The following is a 23,522-nucleotide window of genomic DNA, read 5'->3' as shown; positions in this document are numbered from 1 at the left end:
TCGACCTCAAATCATAAGATCAATTTACCTACCATTTCTTTTATTTTTTATTTTTTATTTTTTTTAAATTTAATTTAATTTAATTTAAAAGAAGAAAGAGTGGTAATTCAATATACCACATTTGTATCTCATAATGCTGACATAATAATCATAACTAATTATTAACTTTTTTTTAGTAAGTATTAGAATTGCCATGTTGTCTTTAAGGGGTAATTCAATCGGCTGAAAACCACGCCTTATAAAGCGAATATCACTAATTCAAATTTTCTCTCCCCCCTCTTGTGTGGACATGTCAAAAAAAAAAAAAAAAAAAAATTGCAATGTTAATATTTTAGAATAATTACAAAATTGATATTCCATTGTTTCTTTTAGGGACTTGTGTATTACTTGCAAAGTTGGTATTCCATTGTTTCATTCAGGTGATACCTTTACTTCCGCACCAAACATGTGATCTCACATATTCAATGGTGGATTTGAATATGTGGTCTCACATATTCCATTTCTTATATTGAGATGGACAAGAGATAAGTAAAAGATACAAAACACACATTTCTCTCTTTCGGGTAAGTACCTGTTCTCTATTCATTAAATAAGACAAACTTCACAGAAAGTCACTTGAAATGGTTTAGGGGAAAAAAGAAAAAAAGAAAATACACGAGCAATGTCGAGTTTGACTCTTGCCTTTGAATTTCATATCCAAGGTCACATGCTGAAAGTCAAGAAATTAATCACGTTGCTTGCATCAAGAATCCCTTGGAGATGCCATGTGAAATTCATGGTTATAGTAAACCCTCACTTTACCGGGATACACTTCTGGCATTTTGCTTAGTCAGAGCCTCAAGAAGCCTGAACATCCAACGGTCAAGCATTCCTGTTGAGGTAAAAGTAAAAGAAAGTTGTAGATATCAAAACAATAAAGACGATACATAACACACCAGGAAGGAAACAAATGAATGAGAGAAGGCTCCCAAGCGCAAGGAAATGTTGAGACTTAAAGCAGGAAGTATCAAACTTCAAATGGCCTAGACTCCAGAAGATCAACTTATTGCAACTCCAATGAGTGGGAATCATAAGAATTTGGTTCTTTAGGTTCATTTTTTTTGACAAAAGTAGTCGGCCAAATAATTAGGATATTGTAGTCATAAACGTGGCAATTTAAGCAAGCTGAAGCCAAAAATTTCCCTCTTGCGCAAATTCAAAACAAGTAAGTAGGCCAATTATATTAAAAATTTCTGAACATTCCATAATTTTCTGTTCTTTGGCATTTCAAAGAAAACTTTTTTCCCATACTTGTCCCAATTGGATTAAACGTGCCTTCTGTTTTCCAAATAATGACTTTGGTGCAAATAAAAAAATAGAGATAGGACACAGACCCGTTAAAGCAAAAGTACCGCCTAACACTGCACAAAGCCGGGTGATAAAGTGCAGAAAACTGCGACGCTCTTCTCTGATGGTCACAGTAATAGGTGACAGATCATACAAGAAGTAGACAGCTGCAAATAATGGGACTCATAATCAATATCAAGAATTCACCCCCAGCCCAGTCTACACCCCACCCCACCCCACCCCAAAAAAGAAGGAAACATTGGAATGAATCACATAAACCAACCTGGCCATGTCCTATCGAACTCTTTCATGGGGGAAAAGTATTCCGTGACAGAGAATTGATTAGTTGGTAAAACTTCTTTTGAGAGATATCTATATTCAGTTGGAACAATCTGCATACATGGGAAGTATTGTTCACATAGAGTCAGAAGGAGAACACAAAATCATTATGGGAACTCAAAATAAGACTTTATTTGAGGCCTTAACCTAAGTGTAGCTGGCGAAGGCTGACATTGAAATGTAGACCACAGATCTACAGGTTAAGGTTAATCAAGAGAAAGCCAGTAGATTAATACCTTTATGTAATATTTGAATGTTCCACTTGTGTCATGCAATATCCGCACCGTCTCATCAAGTGGGTTGTGGATTCCTGGATACTTTGGGCCAAATGACAAATCATGAACAACATGACTGACATTCACATGTGTAGCTCCCTCAAAAATCTGTCAAGGTTAAAAAGAAGAAAGACAAGGTACCTGGTAAGTAGAAAGTAGAAGACAATGAACAAGTAAGGCAGGAATTATCCAAAGTGACTTCAGAAGAAAAATTCATTTAAGTTACTTCAGAAAATAAAAAAATAGTTTCTGAACAAATACAGTGCATGCTTGGCTTAGAATATAAGACTTTTCTATACATGCAAAATATCTAAGCATAACAGATCAGCTTGATGGTAAAAGTTTCTTGCTTCAATTTCTTTTTATCATGTTCAGCCAGGTACAAGGATACAAAGCAAGTTGTTTTCCATTTTCAAATTAATATGCCAAACCCCTTTTTGGTCTTTTGGTCATCACTCAATGTTGGTTCCAATTAAGAGGGATCTTGGAGGGATAACTGGGATACAGTCCTATCTTACACATTTTTTGCACGAAGCAACCACTTAAGTGGCATACAACACTCATGATGTATAGCGTCAAGAAAAAAGGAAACAGTGCTGGCAAGCGGGAAAACCCAACACAGGAAACAGCACAATGTTTTCCCCCTTTTTTCTTTGATAACTAATAAACAGCACAAAATGTTTATTGTTTCAATTATTTTTCACTTGGGTAAAGAATGTAGAGAAAAAATCCATCACTTCTACTGTAGTGATTAGCATGGTGGAATTACAAAACACATGTCCGAGTCAGTAATTTAAATGATTTGACAACTGGATATTTAAATGCAATTGGATGTATGTTTGACTAGCATACTACACAAAGGACACTTATATATAGGGGTGTAATCGAACTGCGTGGAGCAGAGTAATGAATATTTAAGATTGGTTTGTTTAATTTTGTTTCATGTTCAATCCCAGCTTGAGCTTTTCACTGAGATAATTTTTTTTTACAAGTACAAAAAAATTATATGTTCAAGCTTGGTTCATTTATTTTTCGAAAAGATTGAGATTGTTCACGAACTATTCAATTTGGTTATTCATTCCTCATATAAAGTAGATATTATAATCGTTTACACTTTTTCTTAAATCCATGCTAATTATTAGTGATTTAATAATTACTATGATTTTAATATTCAAATTTATTAGATAAACTAATTTTTTATTTATAAACTTATAAAAATTAACTTCACCAACCATGTACTAGTAATAAATCATATATAATATTTCATCATGAAATAAACTATTTATATAAAATCTTAATCTACAATTTTAAACAAATCAATCTCAAGTCAAACTATTTATATAAAATCTTAATCTACAATTTTAAACAAATCAATCTCAAGTCTTTATAAGTAGATTTTTAGTGTGCGCACACACATAATATATATATACACATCATTTGATTAATTAGATAAACTAATTTTTATTTCTAAACTTATAAAAATTAACTTCACTAACCTTGTACTAGCAATAAATCATATATAATTTTTTTTTTTTTTATCATGAAATAGTTATTTATCTTAAATCTAAATATGCAATTTTGGATATGCAATTTTGGATTATATATATATATGTGTGTGTGTGTGTGTGTGTTTACTTATCAAAAAAAAAATATTTGTATGTGTGTGTATCGCAATTGCAAGGATTAAGCTATATCTATCAAATTAGGAGAAAAAACCCATTTATCTTTTCAAATACTTAAAATATTCTTATCACAAAGTTAAACCAATAGTATAAAAAATAATAAAAATGAAGTTATACAAGCTTATATGGGTTAAGTTGAGTTTATACAAGCTTGACACATTCAATAAATGAGTCCAAATTTTTTTTTCAAGCTCAATCTGTTCAACAAACGAATTGAATTTGCATCAAGTTTATATGAGTTGAGATTGAGTTGTTCTCCACGACCTGCTTTCGTATCTTGATTAATGGTGGTCTGCATGGTTTCTTTGGTAGCTCTCAGGGCCTCTACCAAGGGAATTCTCTCTCGCCTCTCCTCTTTGTGATTGTCATGGAGGCTCTTAGTAGGATGCTTTCTATAGCTATGGTTGGAGGTTATTTATCTGGAAACATCCAAAACATTACCCCTAGAAAATCCCACCTTTTTGCAGATGATACACTTATTATGTGTGATGCAGATTGAGATCAAATCTATAATTTGGGTAACATTCTCCTGTGTTTTAAGGCAATTTCGGGCTTGAAGGTTAATCTACGAAAATCTATTTTAGTTGCGACAAGAGATGTACCACATCAGGAAGAGCTAGCCGATATTCCCAGTTTTAGCATCTCTTCTCTTCCCTTGATTTATTTGAAACTTCCACTAGGTGATTCTTTTAAGTCAAGAGCTAGTTGAGACGAGGTAGTTGAAAAAATGGAAAGAAGTTGGCTAGTTAGAAGAAGATTTACTTGTCTTGAGGTGGTCGCCTTACCCTAATCAAGAGTATGTTATCCAACTTACCTATGTACTTCTTATCCCCTTTTCGTTTACTAGTTGGTATAGCTAAGAGGTTGGAGCACCTTCAAATGGACTCTCTTTGGGATAGTCTAGGCGGTGAGCCCAAGTTTCACCTAGTGAACTCTGCTGCTCCTTAGTTCCTAGAGGAGGGTTGGTAGTTAAAAACCTTATGTTGTTCAATAAAGCTCTACTTGGTAAATGGCTTTGGAGATTTGTACAAGAGGAGACTTCTTTATGAAGACATGTGAATGTTGAGAACTATGAGGTCCAAAGTGGGGTTTGGTGTTTAGAGGAAGCCTGAGGGCCTTACGAGGTATGCCTTTGGAGGAATATTAGGAATGTTTGGGGGAATTTCTCCAACTTTGTCTCCATCAGGGTTGGGGATGGGTTCCATATTTGTTTTTGGCATGACGTTTGGTGTGGTGTAACTACTCTCAAATATGCATTCTCACAACTTTATTCGATAACACGTGAGATGGAGGTGTACTATGTAGCCATAACTTTATTCAATAACACGTGAGATGGGAGTATAGTATGTAGCATTACTCCCTAAAACAATACACAAGCTATCCTTGCTACACCATACTCGATACTCGGAAATCTGGACCTATTTGATCTGATTCTGTTGACAACTGTTACCTAAAAAAAATATACAAGCTATTTTGCAACATTAAAAAAAAGATATGCAAGCTACTACACTGTAATTTTATTTAACACTTTAAAATCCCTTTATATTGAAACGTTAATGAAAATATATCAGATACATCAGTGAATTTTTCTATAAAAAAAATGTTCAAGGATATATTTAACATGTTGATAACACCACCAACACCATTTTCTAATCGCCATATGGCACCTAAGTTTCAAGTGACAAGTTTTAGATCATTCACGAGAATTGCACCCTAAACAGGGACGCTTATATCATTTTAAGCTTTTATAAAAACCTAAACTCTTAGAGAATGCAAATCAACCTTCCACAAAAAGTTTTAAGGGCAAACATGTCCCTAAATAATAAATATGGAAAGAACAGCCACAAAAATCACTCAAATGACCACGTAAAGCACACACTTGTATTCCATTAATTTTGCTTAAGGACACGTTGACAGAAGGACAAAAACCCACAATTTGTAACCTTTGGGGTTCTTCATAGGGGGAAAAATGGAAAGTTTTGGGGTGATAAAATTAAAATGGCTCATTTTTCAAAATGGGTCATTGATCCATAATTACTCCCCCAAGAAGAAGATGATATTGTTGTTGAAATTTTTTTTGATAAGTATATCGTTGTTGAAAATTAAACTACACTTATGATCCAGTGAAATGAGATAAGCAAAAGACAAATACGATATTTTATGCAAACATTAGAACTATCAAAGATGCTCAACCTGTTCGCAGGAGATTTAGATTGAACTCTTGCACATATTTGTTATCTGTGCAGTGTTTTGATAATAAAAACCCTAAAATTTTTAAACAAAGCTATATACTTTAAAAAGCCCACCCATGAATTGGAGAGTCAATATCCCCAAAAAAGAATTTTCTGAAATTTCTGAACATGAGAAAAAAAAAATTAGTACAGTGAAAGGTTTGGTGCTCCACTTGGCAAATTCCTAAATATTAAATGGAATCAACTACCTTGTTCCTGATTGGATTGCTTTCTTAGTGTGGCATCTTATCTTTTTGTTCGCTGTCCACTGGTGATATTATAAATATAGATAGAGAAAGAGGCTAAGCTAAGCCTACGTAACGCTATGGGAACAGCTTTTTTTGCCCGCTTTCAGCTATGCTATATAGATGCGCTACCTTGTGAAAGAAAACATCATATGTAAGTAAGTAGCATCTAGAATAGGCAGCTAAGAAAAGAAAATCGAGTAGCCCAATCCTTAATGGAACACTCCCACCAAGTTTAAAGTTCAATGTGAACTGACCATTTGGGCAACATAAATATTTAACCCATGCACTGAAATGTGAAAGTTCCCAGCAACCCTTTGGACATCTAAGACCCCATAAACCTGAAAAAGAAGTAGAACAAAACATTAAGGTCTTTCTTTTTGTAAATTTAACCTTCAAGTTAATGGACTACCCTAGAATCCAAAACATTCAAAATTCTTAAGAAAGAATACCCGGCATCCTTCTCCATGAGCTATTGCTTGCTTCACCTTCTTGATCATATTTTCTGTAGCTTGATCAAAGCCATGAAGTTTCTGGTCTGCATCCTCATGCTGATCTTTGTCACCATCTGGCCAAATTTCTTTATTAAATATTAAACATTCAACTGAATAAGCACCCGTAGAAAAATGTCTAAAGGCACTCAGAAAAAACAAAAAGCTGAAAACCTTACGGACAAATTTTTTTTTTTAATTGTCTCAGCAATATTAAGACAAGTAGACAAAAGACAAAGTTCTAAGTCGGAATCTATGCTATAGGATAAATTTCTTTTAGACCAGAATATATATGTGCACCAGGTTACCATGCTTGTGCGCTGCATGCTCCTTTTCCACAAGATCAGACAAATATTCAGTGCCAATGATATGACCATAACTGTTCAAGCGCAGCTGCAACAACTCTAAAGATGTAAGCAGGACAATAAAAGATGAATATATTCAAAGGTATACCTGAAATAAATGCACATACACACATAGGCATCAGATATGTATTTGTATGTAACAGTCACTGTGTGTGTGTTGAGAGAGAGAGAGACAGACAGAGGCTACAAAAACATACAAGTAGCCTCTCATTTGCGATTAAAACTCACTGAAAACAATGACAAAACTTATAGAAGGCACAATGTAACTGTTTCACCATGGAAGTGTTGAAGCCTACATATTCATATGCATCTAAACAACCACCATCTTCCAGAAAAGTCACAAATATATACTTTACCCAACAGTTCCCAAAAGATTCCGTAATGAGAAAATTAGTAATAAACTTCATAGCTTTCCAAAAGTTTACTCCTATAAATCTATCAAATTTAGATTCAAGCAGGTACTCATTTGGGATGCACAGGCTCTATCAGAATTTTCAAAACTTGATGAGATCAAACTGGACCAAGAACTGGCCCATGGTTCAGCTGCCTCAGCCACCAAATTTTCCCAATCCCCTTACAATTATTTTGGCACCAAATTTTCAAGTTCTTTTATTGTTTCCTTTAACTGCATGCCCATTAATACAATATTCCAGTATTTTTACTTAGGTTTCATATTATTTTATTTCTTAGAATCAACTCAGGGACATCTCAGTGTTAGTGATTCAAAATGTCACAACCAACATATTCCCAATATACGCACATGCAGAACAAACAATAATGGATGAAAGATGATTATTTGAATGTGCACCATAACAGGATAAAAGAAAATTATTATAAAGAACATAGATTTTTTTTTTTCTTCTAATAAGTAAATCAATCTCTATGACTACATCTGGGGCTAAGGGTGCTACAGTAAGCTCCTATCGTTCTCGTGATACTTATCCTTTTTATACTAAATATTTGATTGAAATTCTTACTGCAAGGCGATATGGTGTGATCTGTTAGGGTGTCTAGATTGTTTAGTTGTTCAGTTGGTGTTATGGCTGATGCGAGAAGGTGGTCTGTGGAGTCTAAGAAGTTTGAGCTGCTGATAAAAAGTACAGGGGTGAGGATATTTGAAAGAAGCAGTAGGTTGCAAAAATCCATTTTTTTGAAAAAGGATGAGTTGATGTGGTTGGTGCGCATTGTGGAAGACTTGGTGGCAGGGGAAACGTCTGAGGTTTTTTGGGACCAATCCAGAGCAGGGTTTCCACGGATAATAGCGCAGAAATGTTCCAACAGGAATGAGCGTTTTCTGACGGTAGAAGAGTTTGATGGTAGGCAGAGAACATGTCCGATTATTGTACCAGAAGGACGAGTTGGACAAGGTTGGAAACGTTTCATCTCTGAGGTGCGTCTGGCTAAGTCCTCCCTGTGCGAGGTCAAGGAGGTCAGGGTAGAGAAGAAGTTTGAGGGGGCGGGAAGAAGGAGTTTTGCGGAAGTTTTGGGATCGTCATTGAAACCAGCAGATGATTGTTTTGTTGATTACTCCAAGCCGATTGCCAGGGTACCTAAATGGTTGAAGGAGGCCGCTGCAGTGAAGGACAAGCAATTCCATGCTCACACGAAGAAGGAGATGGGCTCGCACAAGGCAAGTATTAAGGCGAAGATTGGCGGGGGTGGCGTGGAGGGACCAAAGAAAAACCAATCTTCTGACGTGGTGGGATTGGGCAACCTGAAGGCAGGGGAGCCACGGGATGTTCGCAACTGGGCTCCGGCGAGCAGGATACCGCCTCCGGCAAGTAGTTTGAATTCCTCGGCAAAGCTGACAATATCGGAAATTGGAGCTGATCACGTGAAGGTATGGGAGGGGGTAGGTAGGCTCGAAGTGCAGCACTGGTTTCATGTGAAAACTGAACTAATTAATGCGAAGGAGTCGTTGAGTAGGCTGAGGGGAGAGATTGACGTGGGTCTAGATAGGATTGAATTTGTTATTAAATATCTGGGAGAGAAGAATGATTATTCATGGGCTGGAGGGGCGTGCGTCTGTGGTCTGGCAGGAGGGATTTCATCCAAGTAAGGGGAGGCCCAGCCCAAGAAGATGAATATGGAGGGTGATGATCTGGAGGGGAAGGATAGGTCTAAGAGGGGAGGCCAACGGCCCACAAAAAAGCTTAAGGGCAAAAAGAAAGTGGTGGCTGTGTATAGGCGAAGGAAGGTGGGCCTGGGTCTGGGTCAGACCAGCCCAAGCTCGTCAGGTCTTAACTGGGTAAGACCCACGGGGTCCTCTCACCCGTTAAGATCGATCGACTCGCCGGCAGGTGACCCAGGTGCGTCGACGTCGGCGGCGGTAGGGGCGCGCACAGAGGAGATATCGCCGGCTTCAGTGGAAGCTATTACTGATGGACCCGGAGTGTCTTTCGGCGGGGAGAGAACGTCGATTCAGGCCGGAAGTAGCTGTGGTACTCTGGAGGTCGTGCCAAACAAAGCCAGAGAGGCCGGAGGGAAGACTATTTCGTGTCAGACAACGCCGAAGAGGCCTCTTGTGGTGGTCGCTGGTGCCACAGAACTGGTCGGCGATAATCCTAGTGCTTCGGCGGTCGTGATTATGGATAGGGGGAAGTCTCTGTCAAACCAGACATCGCCGGAGGTGAATTTCTTGAGTGCCGCTGGTGAGATTCTCGAGTGGGTTGAGTCCGAGGAGGCGTCTGGAGCTGGAGGATCGCCGGGGAAGGTGGTTTTGGGTAGTGGGGACGCTGCCTTGCACCAGAGGATGCCGGTGATGCCAGATATAGTTAATGAGGGTATTCTGGTGCCATGGTCAGCCGGCGAAGTGATACAGGTTAACAGTCAGGCAAGTGAGGGTCTGGGTCATATGCAGGAACAAGGGGATAATGGCGGGTTGAATGGTTTTTGTTCCTATTGGGATGGTGATCCTTCTAATCTAGGATTCAGGTGCTCAGGCTTGACTGAGTCTCGAGGGGCTGGTCAGATGGTAGCTATGAGTTCTGGAGGGGAAGTCTGTGATGACGCTAGAAGAAAGGAAGATGGGAGGGTAGGAGCGGGTGGAACAGAGAGGCCTTCGCCTTTGAACAGTTATGATCCTAATTCAGGGGGTGAGGCAGGACACTCAGATTGGGTTATTCAGTGTGCCAATGAGATTTATCCGATCTTGGGGATTTCGTTTGTGGGTCATAAGCTGCAGCTGTTAGCATTGCTAAATTCCCTGGAAGAGGAGCGCCGAAATAATGGAATGGTAACTAATTCAAGTAGTGGCACTAAGGGGAAAAGGGAGATGAGGAATTTGGAGTGCTCGGTGAATTATGATGCTAGAAGTGGGAGCTCGACTCGGGGTAACAGGAAGGGGAGGGGGAATGTCGGAGTTTTATGAAGATAAGTATACTTTCTTGGAACGTAAGAGGGTTGAATAAGAGGGACAAACGCTTGAGGGTGAGTAATTTGCTTAGGGGTTGGAATGCAGATGTTGTTTGCCTTCAAGAAACCAAGATACGGAGTACGTCTAGAAACATTGTTCGCAGTTTATGGAGGCGAAATCATGTGGATTGGTGTTGTTTGGATTTGAGTGGAGCCTCGGGTGGAATTTTAATCATGTGGGATACTAGGGTGGTGAAGAAGATTGATGTCTGTATAGGGGAGTTTACCATGGCCGTGTCTTTCAAGAATGTGGTAGATCTCTCGGTGTGGGCATTTGCAGGAGTGTATGGTCCAAATCTTGATAGGGATAGAAGGTTCCTTTGGGACGAGTTGGCTGGTGTTCTTAGTTGGTGGAACTTGCCATGGTGTATAGGGGGAGATTTCAATGTTACTCGATTCCCTAGTGAAAGATCAGGAGGAGCTAGTCTGGATTCTGCTATGATGAGCTTCTCTGATTTCATTTCTGAACAAGGGCTTATGGACTTGCCTCTTGCAGGGGGTGCTTGCACTTGGTCAGTTTCTCAAGATCCTCCGCTATGGTCTAGGATCGATCGGTTTCTTGTTTCTTCAAGATTGGAAGCCTGGTTTCCTGGGGTGAGGCAGAAGAGGCTTCCTCGTCTTTGCTCGGATCACTTTCCAATCATTCTTGAGTTGGGGGAGGTATCCCAGGGGAAAAGGCCGTTCAGGTTTGAGAATATGTGGCTTAAGGCGGATGGGTTTGTTGCCTTAGTGAAACAATGGTGGGATTCTTATGAGTTCCAAGGTACGCCGAGCTTTGTTTTCGCTTGCAAGCTCAAGGCCCTGAAGCTGAATCTGAAGACTTGGAATGAGGAAGTGTTTGGAAACATTGAGAGGAATAAGAGGTTGCTTCTTGAAGATCTTCGGGTGTTTGATGAGCACGAAGAAAGTAGGGCTTTGATCGAGGAGGAGTTAGCGAGGAAGGCCGAGGTTGTGAGAGAATTAGAGAAGTGTACTCTTATGGAGGAGATAAGTTGGAGACAGAAATCTAGGGTGTGTTGGTTGAAGGAAGGGGACAAGTGCACCAAATTCTTTCATTCCATTGCCAACTCTAACAGAAGATTTAACTCGATAGAGACCTTGATGATTGGGGATAATCTTTCTTCGAATCAGGATGAGATTAGTGAGCATATTGTCGAATTCTATCAAAAGCTTTTTACTGAGCAACACAATTGGAGGCCCTTGGTCGATGGTATCTCTTTGGATTCCATTTCGGAGGAAGAGACTAGCTGGTTGGAGAGAGTTTTTGAAGAGGAAGAGGTTAAAAAGGTCGTGTTTAAGATGAATGGCAATAAGGCTTCGGGCCCCGATGGGTTTTCTTTGGCTTTCTTCCAAGCTTGTTGGGATGTGGTGAGGGAGGACATTATGAGGTGCTTAGTGCTTTCCATGCTGGAGGGATGTTTGTAAAGAGCCTAAACGCTTCTTTCATTTCGCTTATTCCGAAGATTCCTGGTGCCACCAATCTCAAAGATTTCCGCCCGATTAGCCTTGTGGGAGGTATGTATAAAATTATTGCCAAGGTTTTAGCAAACAGATTGAAGGTTGTGTTGGATAAGATTATTTCCAAGTCGCAAAATGCTTTCATCAAAGGTAGGCAGATTCTAGATCCCATCTTGATTGCTAATGAATGCCTTGGTAGTAGGCTGAGATCTGGGGAGCCAGGGGTCATTTGCAAAATGGATTTGGAAAAAGCTTATGATAATGTGAATTGGGGCTTCTTGATGTATGTGCTAAGGAGATGTGGTTTTGGAGGGGTATGGTGTTCTTGGATTCAACATTGCATTTCCTCGGTGCGGTTTTCGATTCTGGTAAATGGGTCTCCCAAAGGTTTTTTTAGCAGCTCCAGGGGTTTGAGACAAGGGGATCCTCTCTCTCCTTTACTGTTTGTGTTTGTGATGGAGGTATTGAGTAGGATGATTTCGGTAGCGGTTCAGAGGGGGCTGTTAGAAGGCTTCAAAATCGGCAACACTACAGTCTCACCTTTTATTTGCCGATGATACCTTGATTTTCTGCAATGCTAGGCCTGCCCAGTTACGTTACTTGCGGTGTTTGTTTCTGTGGTTTGAAGCTGCTTCAGGGTTGAAGGTTAATTTGGCTAAAACGATGCTTATTCCGGTGGGGACTGTGGAGCACGTGGATTTGCTAGCCGGTATTTTAGGATGTGAGGCGGTTACTTTGCCAGTGAAGTATCTTGGTCTCCCGTTGGGAGGCTCTTATAAGTCCAAGCATATTTGGGATGGAGTTATCGAGAAGATTGAACACCGGTTAGCCAGCTGGAAAAGGTTGTATTTGTCGAAAGGGGGTAGGGTCACCCTTATCAAGAGCACTCTTGCTAATTTGCCCACTTATTACTTGTCTCTTTTCCATATTCCGGTGAGTGTTGCTAGGCGCATTGAGAAGCTTCAATGCAATTTTCTATGGGGAAGGATAGGAGAAGAGTTCAAATACCACTTGGTGAAGTGGTCGCAGATTTGCACTCCGATCAAGGAAGGAGGGTTGGGTATTAGGAACTTATTGGTCTTCAACCGCGCTCTTTTAGGGAAGTGGTTGTGGCGTTATGGGTCGGAAAGAGATGCTTGGTGGAGAGTTGTGGTAGATGTGAAGTATGGAAGTTTATGGGGTGGGTGGTGTTCTGTTGAACCTGGAGGGACGTGTGGGGTGGGGTTATGGAAGAATATTAGGAAAGGGTGGGAAACTTTCAAAGGCTTTACGAGATTTGAAGTGGGGGATGGGACTAGGATTAGCTTTTGGCATGATTGGTGGTGTGGAGATTCAGCTCTCAAGATAGCCTTCCCGATCCTTTTTAGTATTGCATGTGTAAAGGATGCCTCAGTTGCGGATAACGTGGAGATGCTAGGTGGGTCCATTCAGTGGAATGTGAGTTTTTCCAGAGAGGCTCATGATTGGGAGGTGGAGGCCTTTGCATCCTTTTTCCAGGTGTTACATTCTACTAGAGTAAGAAGAGGGTCGGAAGATAAATTATGGTGGAACTCCTCCAAAAGAGGTACTTTCAAGGTCAAATCTCTCTTTTTCTCCATGGCATGTTCGGAAGGGAGGAGGTTTCCTTGGAAGAGCGTGTGGCGGACTCAGGCTCCCCTAAGGGCAGCGTTTTTTGTGTGGTCGGCAGCTTGGGGGAAAATTCTGACCTTAGATAATCTCAGAAAGCATAATGTGATTGTGGTGAACAGATGTTGGATGTGCAAGAAGAGTGAGGAGACGGTGGATTATCTTCTTCTTCATTGTGAGGTGGCGTCTGCTTTGTGGAGTGCCTTTTTTGACCGTTTTGGGTTATCATGGGTGATGCCTAGTCGGGTTTTCGAGTTGCTAGCCTGTTGGTGGTCTGCAGGAAGGGGGGGGGGGGGGGGGGAGTGCTGCAGTCTGGAAGATGGTGCCTATTTGCTTTTTTTGGTGTATATGGAGAGAGAGAAATAATAGGTGTTTCGAGGATGTGGAGAGGTCTTTTGAGGACACTTTAGCCTATTGTTTCCATACTCTCTATCTCTGGACTGTAGCATATGTTTTTCCAGTTTCGATTAACTATGATGATTTCCTTGTACGCTTTTCCCCTTCTAGTTAGATGTTCCTAGTTGTATACTTCCAGTGTACTTTGGGGCGCCTCACGCTTTTAATAATATCAGTTACTTACCTATCAAAAAAAAAAAAGTAAATCAATCTCAATAGAAAGTGAGAGACCCCTAAAAGAATTGGGGGGGGGGGGGGGGTGGAAACTAGAAAAATGCGGACTATTATATGCCACTGTCCATGTATAAAGAGATTTAAACATATTTTCTTTAGCTCTAAAACCGAAATCTCACGATTTTTAAAGCTTATTGCATTCCGCTCTCTAAATGAACCACATTAAGCATAAATGTGTCATCCTCCAAACTTCTAAGATCAGCTTCCCATCTTACCTCTCCAACTTGCCAACAACTCAATTACATTTCTAGGCAGGTCCCATTCTACACAAAAAAGACAAAAAATCAAAACCCATATTAAAAGAGAGTTTAGGCCCACACATGAAGGAAAGTGTTATATAAGTTAAATTATTAAATTCATCCGTTCCTATCAGCTTAAGCTTTTGCAATAAGTGATAATTTAACATGTAAGCCTTCTCTAAGTCCAATTTACGCAACACACCAGGTTCCCCTAATCTAATTCGACTATTAAGACATTCAATAGGTACTAAAACTAAATCCAAAATTTGCTTCCCCCTGATGAACGCATTTTGAGAACTAGAAATAATCTTCTCCAACACTATATTCAGCCTGTTCACTAGAACCTAAAGAGACTTTTTATAAACACCACCCACTAACTAATAGGAGAGAAGTCCTTAATATCCACGACACCGGCTTTTTTGGGGATACAAGAAATAAAAGTTGCATTGAAGCTCTTCTCAAACTTCCCTCGGGTATGAAACTCCTAGAAAACTTCCACGATATCCTCTTAAATGACCTCCCAACAAGTTTGAATAACACCATGTGAAAGAAAGGTCATCCACTTTTGGCCACCAGCTGAATTGTTCTGAATAACGCTAATTGTAGAAGAGCACAATATGGTGTAGAGTGGCAAGAGAACTTTGGTTGCACAATTCCCTTTTTTTGGTGTAGAGTGGATTATGCCTAGAAAGGTTATAAAGTTATTGGCTAGTTGGAGAGGTCAAGTGGGAGCCAGAATATTGTATAAGTTTGGAAGATGGCTCTTTTGTACTTAATGTGGCGCATTTGGAGAAAATAGATAGCGAGATTTTGGTGGTAAAATGAAAATTTGTGATGCTCAAATCCCTTTATGCATGGATGGCGTCATATAATAGTCCTCACTTTTCTAGTTAGAATGAATTTTTGGATTTTTGTTCATCTTTTACTCCATTATAGGGAATCTCTCATGTATATTTCTTGTGTACACGGGTTGCGTCTCTCTAAGTTTTCTAGTGAGATTAATTTACTTTTTTTCTTTTTTCTTTTTTCTTTTTTCTTTTTAATTTTTTAATTTTTAATTTTTTTATAAAAAAAATACTGCAAAATATGCTCTCTAATTTCAGTAGAATCTGAAGACAATAACCCATTAAAAACTAAAGAATCCGCGTTGTTGTTTCTTCTATTCAAATTTGGCACCCAGTAGAAAAATTTAGTGTTCTTTCCTTTCTCTTTCAGCCAAAGAGGCCTTGACTTCTGCTTCCAACTCGCTTTTTGAGGAGAATAAACCTCTCCAAGTCAATATAAATTTCTTCCTTTCTCAACGTTTCATCCTTCGATAAGGGGCCTTTCCTCTGCAATAATATCGAGGGGGGATCCCCGAAAACTATGGGACTTCCACCATGTTTTCACCAGATCCACAAAGCCCTTTGACTTCACCTTGTTAAGGCACATATTGTACCGTTCACAAACACTAAGCAACTAGGAGAGAAAACGTGATAGAATTGATATCATCCAAGGAGTCCAGATAACAGGTCCTAGTTTAGTTCTATTGTAACTAGAGTTCCTAGTTCTTGAGTAACTAGTATTCCTTTTTTTTTTTTTTTTTTAGTTCTATTGTATCTAATCGTGGTCAATAGATGTTGCTTGTGCAAATCGGATGGGGAGACCATCAATTATCTTCTTCTTCTTCACTGTGATATTGCCTGTGATTTTTTTTTTTTTTTTGATAAGTAATAACTAATCTTATTAAAAGCGTAAGGCTACACAGGGAGTATACAACAGGGATCACATAACTAGAAAAGAAAAAGAACACAAAGAAATCATCAAAGCTAATCGACAACAGGGATAAAAACGCTATAGTCCAAAGATACAAAGTATGAAAACACGAGAATAAAATGTCCTTCGAAGACCTCTCCAAGTCCACAAAGCACCTATTGTTCTCTTCCTCCATAAACACCAAAAAAGGCATGTAAAAACCATCTTCCAAACTGTGGCACTCCCCCTCCTTCGAAAAGACCACCAATAGGCGAACAACTTGAACACCTGTCTAGGCATCACCCAAGACATCCTAAAACAACCAAAAATGGAACTCCCCAAAGCAGAAGCTACCTCACAATGAAGAAGAAGATGGTCCACCGTCTCCTCACTTCTCTTACACATGCAACATCTTTTCGTCACAATAACGTGCCTCTTCCTTAGATTGTCTAAGGTCAGAATTTCGCCCAGAGCTGGTGACCACATAAAGAAAATTGCTCTTGGAGGAGCCTGCGTTCGCCACACACTCTTCCAAGGGAATCTCCTTCCTTCAGTGCAAGCTATGGAGTAAAAGAGGGACTTGACCTTGAAAATGCCTCCTTTTGAAGAGCTCCACCACAATCCATCTTCACACCCTCGTCTCACTCTGGTTGAATGCAACACCTGGAGAAAGGAGGCAAAGACTTCTGCCTCCCAATCATGTGCCTCTCTAGAAAAACTCATATTCCACTAATTGGAACCACCCAATACCTCCATATTAGCCGCAACCGAGGCATCCTTCGCACAAGCAATGCCAAATAAAACTGGAAAAGCTACCTTGAGAACCGTATCTCCACTCCACAAATCATGCCAAAAGCTAATCCGAGTCCCATTCCCCGCCACAAGTCTCGTAAGGCCTTTGAGAGTATCCCACCCTTTCCTGATATTCTTCCACAACCCCACCCCAAAAGCTCCTCTAGGCTCCAAAGAACACCACCCACCAAGCATCACTCTTCGTCCCATAGCGCCACAACCATTTCCCTAGAAGAGCGTGATTAAACACCTTTAAATCTCTAATAACCAGCCCTCCCCCCTTAATTGGAGTGCAAACCTTCAACCATTTCACTAAATGGTACTTGAACTCTTCACCCTTTTTTTTTTCTTTGATAAGTAATGAGAATATAATTGAAAAAAGCGCAGAGGGGCGCAACCCTAATGCAACAGATATATACAATAGAAACCCCTACGGAATATACAAAGAGCACATACTCAAGAACTCATCTAAAGTCGGGACCACGCTCTGATGATGAGCCAACACCCACAAGTGTAGCATAGAGACCATATTCTTCCTCATCCCATCCACTGAACACTCCTTATCCTCAAATGTTAGAGCATTCCTCTCCCGCCAAACACACCACGTGATACATAAAGGAACCATCCTCCAAATGGCTTTAGAAATAACCCTACCCCCCACCTGATTCCAACAAGACAACAAGTTAATGAACCGTTGAGGCATGACCCATTCAATACCGAACAAGGTAAAAACATAGTTCCATAACCGAGTAGCCACTTCACAATGAATCAACAAATGATCTACAGACTCCCCATTCTTCTTACACATACAACACCATTCCACTACCACAATTCTCCGCTTTCGCAAAAATTGTCATGTGTCAGAATTTTACCGAGAGCCGCAGTCCACCCAAAAATTGCTACTCTCGAAGGCACTTTAGAGCGCCAAATACTCTTCCATGGAAACCCCCCACAATCTGGAATGGACAAGGCCTTATAGAACGATTTCACCTCAAACGTACCCTTTTTAGATAAGGACCATCGAATACGGTCCGCATTACCATAAGAAACCTTACAAGAGTATAGCAATTTAAAGAAAGATGAGACCCCATCTAATTCCCAATCTTGGGCGCAGCGCACACAAAGGACATTCCACTCAGCCCTCCAATTCCTCCAACTAAAATTATCCTCCACCCACGCGTCCTTATACCTCGCAATACCAAACAAGGAAGGGAAAGCATGCTTCAACGGTTGATCATCACACCAACCCATACTTGAACTCTTCACCTATCCCGGCCCATAAAAAAATTGTGTTGTAACTTCTCGATGTGGTTAGCAACACTCACCGGGATAGGAAAAAGAGACAAGTAATAAGTGGGCAAATTAGCAAGGGTGCTCTTGATAAGGGTGACCCTACCGCCCTTTGACGAATACAACATTTTCCAATTGGCCAACTGATGTTCTAATTTCTCGATAACGCCATCCCAAATATGCTTGGCCTTATAAAAGGCTCCCAACAGAAGACCAAGGTACTTTATTGGCAAAGTAGCAACCCCACAACCTAAAATACCGGCTAGCATTCCCACTTGATCCACATTCCCCACCGGAATTAACACTAACTTAGCCAAGTTAACCTTCAAATCGGAAGCTACTTCAAATAGCAAAACACACAGTACGCAAATAACATAACTGGCCGGGCATAGCATTGCAAAAAATCAACGTGTCATCGACAAACAGAAGATGAGAGAAAAGCCTCCATCACAAAAACAAACAACAAAGGAGAAATGGGGTCCCCTTGTCTTAGGCTCCTGGAACTACTAAAGAACCCATTAAGAGAGCCATTGACCAGAATCGAAAACCGCACCAAAGAGATGCAATGTTCTATCCATGAGCACCAAGTCCCCCCAAAACCACACCTCCTCCTCAGCAAGTACAACAAAAAATCCCAGTTCACACGATCATATGCTTTTTCTAGATCCATTTTGCAAATGACCCCTGGCTTCCTAGATCTCAACCTACTATCAAGACATTCATTAGAAATCAAAATAGGGTCTAGAATTTGCCTACCTTTGATGAAAGCACTTTGTGACTTGGAGATTATCTTATCCAAAACTGTCTTCAATCTGTTTGCTAAAACCTTAGCAATGATTTTGTAGATACCCCCCACAAGGCTAATCCGGCGGAAGTCTTTGAGATTGATAGCACCATTAATCTTTGGAATAAGCGAAATGAAAGCAGCATTGAGGCTCTTTTCAAACATCCCACCACCATAAAAATCCCTAAACACCTTCATAATATCCTCCCTTAGAACCTCCTAGCAAGCTTGGAAGAAAGCCATAGAAAACCCATCGAGGTTCGACGCCTTATTTCTATTCATCTTTGACACTACCTTTCTCACCACTTCCTCTTCAAAGTCTCTCTCCAACCAACCAACCTTCACCTCCGAAATGGAATCAAAGGGAATACCATCTACCATAGGCCTCCCCCTGCATTGCTTGGGAAAGAGCTTTTGATAGAGCTCAAGAATGTGCTCACTGATCTCCTCCTGATTGGAAGAAGGGCTGTCTCCAATCATAAGGGTGTCCATAGAATTGTGCCTTCTATTAGAGTTGGCTATGGAGTGAAAAAAATTTATTGCATTTATCTCATTCTTTTAACCACATCACCCTCGATTTCTGCCTCCAACTCACCTCCTCCATAAGAGTACGCCTCTCTAACTCTCGAACAAGCTTAGCCTTCCTCATTAACTCATTCTCATCCAAGGCCCTACTTTCTTCATGAACATCAAACACTCGGAGATCTTCAAGAAGGATCCTCTTATTCCTACCTATATTGCCAAACAACTCCTCATTCCGTGTCTTCAAATTCATCTTCAAAGCCTTGAGCTTGCAAGCAAAAACAAAGCTAGGCGTACCTTGGAACACATAAGAATCCCACCACTGTTTCACTAGGGGCACAAACCCTTCCGCTTTGAGCCTCATGTTCTCGAATTTAAACGGCCTTTTTCCCCCTTGCCCGTGAATTATGGTATGCTATTTTTAGTCGCTTTGGGCTATCTTGGGTTATGCCTAGTAGTGTGGTGAATTTTTTTGCTTGTAAGTTGACGGGAGGTAGTTCTCGGAGTGCTATTGTGTGGAAAACGGTCCTCTTCGCCTTATGTGGTGCCTATGGAGGGAAAGAAATGTGAGAAGCTTTGAGGATCTTGAGAGGACTTTGGAGGAGCTCAAATCCTTTTTCTTCTTTTCTCTTTTCACTTGGACAACTGTTTGTTTAGCTCCTTTAGTGATTAGTTTTTCCGATTTTCTTGTTCTCTTTTCTTCTTCTAATTAGGCGTTCTCTTGTGTACTTCCCACGTACTAGGAGTGTGCCCGCTGCGCTTTTTGGTATACACAACATTACTTATCAAAAAAGTATTATAAATATCACTGTAAGCCCCTAGCATACTAATCGATTAAAAAAAAAAAAATGATTCCCTTTAGTCAATACATACCACCTGCTTCTACAAAGAAAAAAAAAGAAACGATGTTTGAATTAATATTACAATCCTTGTATTTCTTTTGCACGACCACCAACACCACCAATTCTATTATTATTTTGGATTTAAACCTTTTTATTCTCTCACATGAAAGGCATTTGATGCTTAAATCCACCAATAAGTTGCAAAGTGATCATGTTTGAATACATGGAAACATGAGAAGAATTTCATGCTTAGATAAAGTACATCGTACCATCAAATACTAGTAACAATAAACAAATAGACCCATAGACTACATTGACAATGTCTTGATAAAGATGGACAAAATGATTGAAATCACGTCTGATTGTAGTCTCATAGGAAGGGTAAATAGAGTGGATATGATGACTCTACTTTTCGAAGCTGAAACTATCTGAACAAAAATTCTATCTCATTTCCCATATTTTGATGGACAAACAGGAGGATTCCTCCCCAATGGGTCAACTCCAAATTATCCAGTTCCTTCATAGTAACTTTCTTTGCGTGGTTGATGTCGATAGAACTTTTACAGTAAAAAAACTAGACGTTTGAAATTGGGAACCTAATCATTTTAGTGTTTTAAGTCCTTGAAGAAGCAAATGGATCTTGTCAATCACTCCATCTTTCCTTAACTTAATCCACATAGATTCAGAGGCATGTTTGCTGCGCACTTGGTATTTATGTAGTGGAAGCTGAGTTTACCAAATGAGCCAGCAAATTATGAAGGAAGTTATGTCGTTCCTGATTCTCAGGGAATGAAGCAAATTATTCAAAGTCTAAACAGCCTGGGGAAGAAAATGCAAATAGTTCATCCTTCACCAAAAGTCTTACAAAAAATTAATTCAATACATCATTTCTTGTTTTTAATTTTTGTTTTTCCATTTTGGGATAGGCAAACGAAACTCACGCACCTACTTGGATTAAACAAATGAATTGACCCTTTACCCTTATTCATGGAAAGAGGAGTTGCCATTTGATCCAGAGAACACTGGCCTCCAAATCTCAAAAAACTACTATCAAGATAGTGCAATGCATTTATTAATGTCTTAAAAGTTACAACATTAAGATCCTTTGGATAAAGAAAAATATTCATAAAAAAAAGTGGAAAAAAGGGATAGAACCCTAATACACAGCAAATACTGCAAGACATTATGTTGACTTAGGGTTTGTTTGAGATTGCATTTGAGAGGCTTAAAAGTGCTTTTAACACTCAAAAAGTCTGTTTAAAGAAAAAAATACTCGTTTGGTAAAAAAATTAAAAACGCTTTTAAGGATCTAAAAAGCAAAAAAATGACCAAAAAACACTTTTGGCAAAAGCTTAAAACTGAAGCTTTTGCCTAAAAGCTCTTTTTGACTTAAAAGCTCTATTTCTCAAACGCAATTCCAAATAGGCTCTTAATCTGCAAAGAAAAACTTCTGAAAGTAGGAAATTGTCTTACTTTCCAAATGTTTGTATCAAGATCCACTTCATGCTTGCCTGACATATCAATTGCGTCAACACTTAAAACTGCATGCAGAAACATAAAGCCAACACTCAAGGATGGAAAAAAAAATGTAAACAAACTGGCGTTTACTTAAGAGATAAAAGAAAGAAATAGGCTAACCATCACAGGGCAAAGAAGGAAATGTCATATTTATGTGGATTGGAAGAGTTTCTCCACGTTTTAAATCAACAGACATCTGCCGAAACACGGAGAACATCAGTTAGATGACCCACATGCTCATAAAGTTTATACCATCACACCAAAAGGATCACTTGTTATCTAATTACTTGGTTGATTCACTGGGGATAAAAATAGTTAAACTGATCAAAATATCATATTATTTTCACTCAGGCATACTACTATTAACAGATTGTAATATGCTTCATGCCGTACTCCACTAAGAGAAACATCATTCTTTGGAAGCATATTGAGACCAACTATAATCCTTGATCAATTTAACTTTATGAACCGATTTTTTCTTTTTCATCTTGTGCATTTAAATAACTAACCCTCACCATGATCAACTCGATTGTTCATTTCTTTGCTGGCACAGCAGATTTACGGGCCTAAATGCTAGTCATTTCAAAATCTAGTGAACTGAAATGAAGAGCACCAGAGAAAGAGGAAGAGGCAGCAAAATAAATAAAATACAAACCTGATGAACAGTATATGTGGTAATATAATATCTCAGCTCGTGCAGGAATAATATGGCCATTATCACTAGACCCACGACGGAGACTAAAAAAACCAAAGAAGAAAAAAAAAACGATCAGGTTACCATTGCAATCAGCAGCTCTTGAAATAAAATTAAAAAGAAAAATGAGAGTTCATCACCTAGTGCGCCAGATTGAGTTTTCTGCAGCAAGTGGTCCTCTGCACGAGGAAACGCATCAAGGCTCTTTATAGCTTGTTTCACACCCATCTCTCCCTTTCTGTACCTCAATGACCAACATACAACATTTAAAAATTAAATTCTAACAATTTCGATCACAAACAAGACCGAGTTTCAGTTAATGCTCAAGATTTCTCCGCTCGGCTATTTTGTGCTTGTGGGAGTAAAATTAAAATTCAGGATTTTCTCAAAATATATTTTGATTAGTTTTTGATCGAATCCATACGGAAAAGATCTATTTCATATACAAATTATACAATATCTACTAAACAGGGTGTAGTTGGGTAATATATCAAAATTGGATTGCAAACATGAATTATTAAAATAACAATACGGATGATATCGTAATTAAGAAAAATAGGCACCTTATGAGGATGAGGGTGACCAGTTGATGAATCGTCCGAGAAAAGACTCGCTTGATAGAGAGGGTTTCGCGATTTGAAGAACGGAAAATGGACTTTTCGCCGTTGGGAAAGAAAAGAGGCTATGTGATTCGAATAAGGTCGGATTTGAATATTATTTTTGTTTAATTTTTTTTATTTATTTTATATATATACTTTTGGGAAAGAATTCATATCTTTCAAATTAAATTACCATCCAAACGATAATGGGACACAGTTTTCCTAAAAAATGTAACCTAAACAATAAAAAATTATTAATATCTCGACAAAAATACTCTTGATAAAATATATATATATATATATATATATATATATTTTAAAAACTATTTTTTTTTTTAAATCAATGTGTGAAATTTTGTTGAATTCATTTAAAAACATTTTGGGTCATTTTTGTCTTTTTGTTGGCCTTAAGGGCATTGCCAATTT

General features: G+C 39.2%; 1 protein-coding gene across 2 annotated transcripts; it reads right to left on the bottom strand.

The window, feature by feature from the left end:
• Positions 1-529: 529 nt before the first annotated feature.
• On the bottom strand, positions 530-23,196 carry LOC132186177 (Endoplasmic reticulum vesicle transporter protein). 2 transcript variants are annotated; one of them, XM_059600019.2, is made up of 12 exons: positions 23,061-23,196; positions 22,638-22,741; positions 22,459-22,541; positions 21,924-21,999; positions 21,759-21,826; positions 6,898-6,982; positions 6,551-6,666; positions 6,356-6,439; positions 1,902-2,048; positions 1,610-1,718; positions 1,374-1,493; positions 530-871 (listed from the first exon to the last, which is right to left on the bottom strand). In XM_059600019.2, the coding sequence occupies exons 2-12, from the start codon at positions 22,723-22,725 to the stop codon at positions 798-800; spliced, it is 1,050 nt and encodes a 349-aa protein (XP_059456002.2). In that variant the 5' UTR covers positions 22,726-22,741; positions 23,061-23,196; the 3' UTR covers positions 530-797. The 2 variants fall into 2 exon arrangements, with proteins under 2 accessions (XP_059456002.2, XP_059456001.2); XM_059600018.2 differs by having other exon boundaries at positions 22,638-22,735.
• Between the last annotated feature and the right edge of the window lie 326 nt (positions 23,197-23,522).

The sequence above is a fragment of the Corylus avellana genome, chromosome 6 (genome assembly GCF_965113065.1).
Source record: "Corylus avellana chromosome 6, dhCorAvel1.hap1.2, whole genome shotgun sequence".
NCBI classification, from domain to species: Eukaryota; Viridiplantae; Streptophyta; class Magnoliopsida; order Fagales; family Betulaceae; genus Corylus; species Corylus avellana.
Note: the sequence above shows the minus strand (reverse complement) of the source record. Positions and strands in the feature narration are given on the sequence as shown.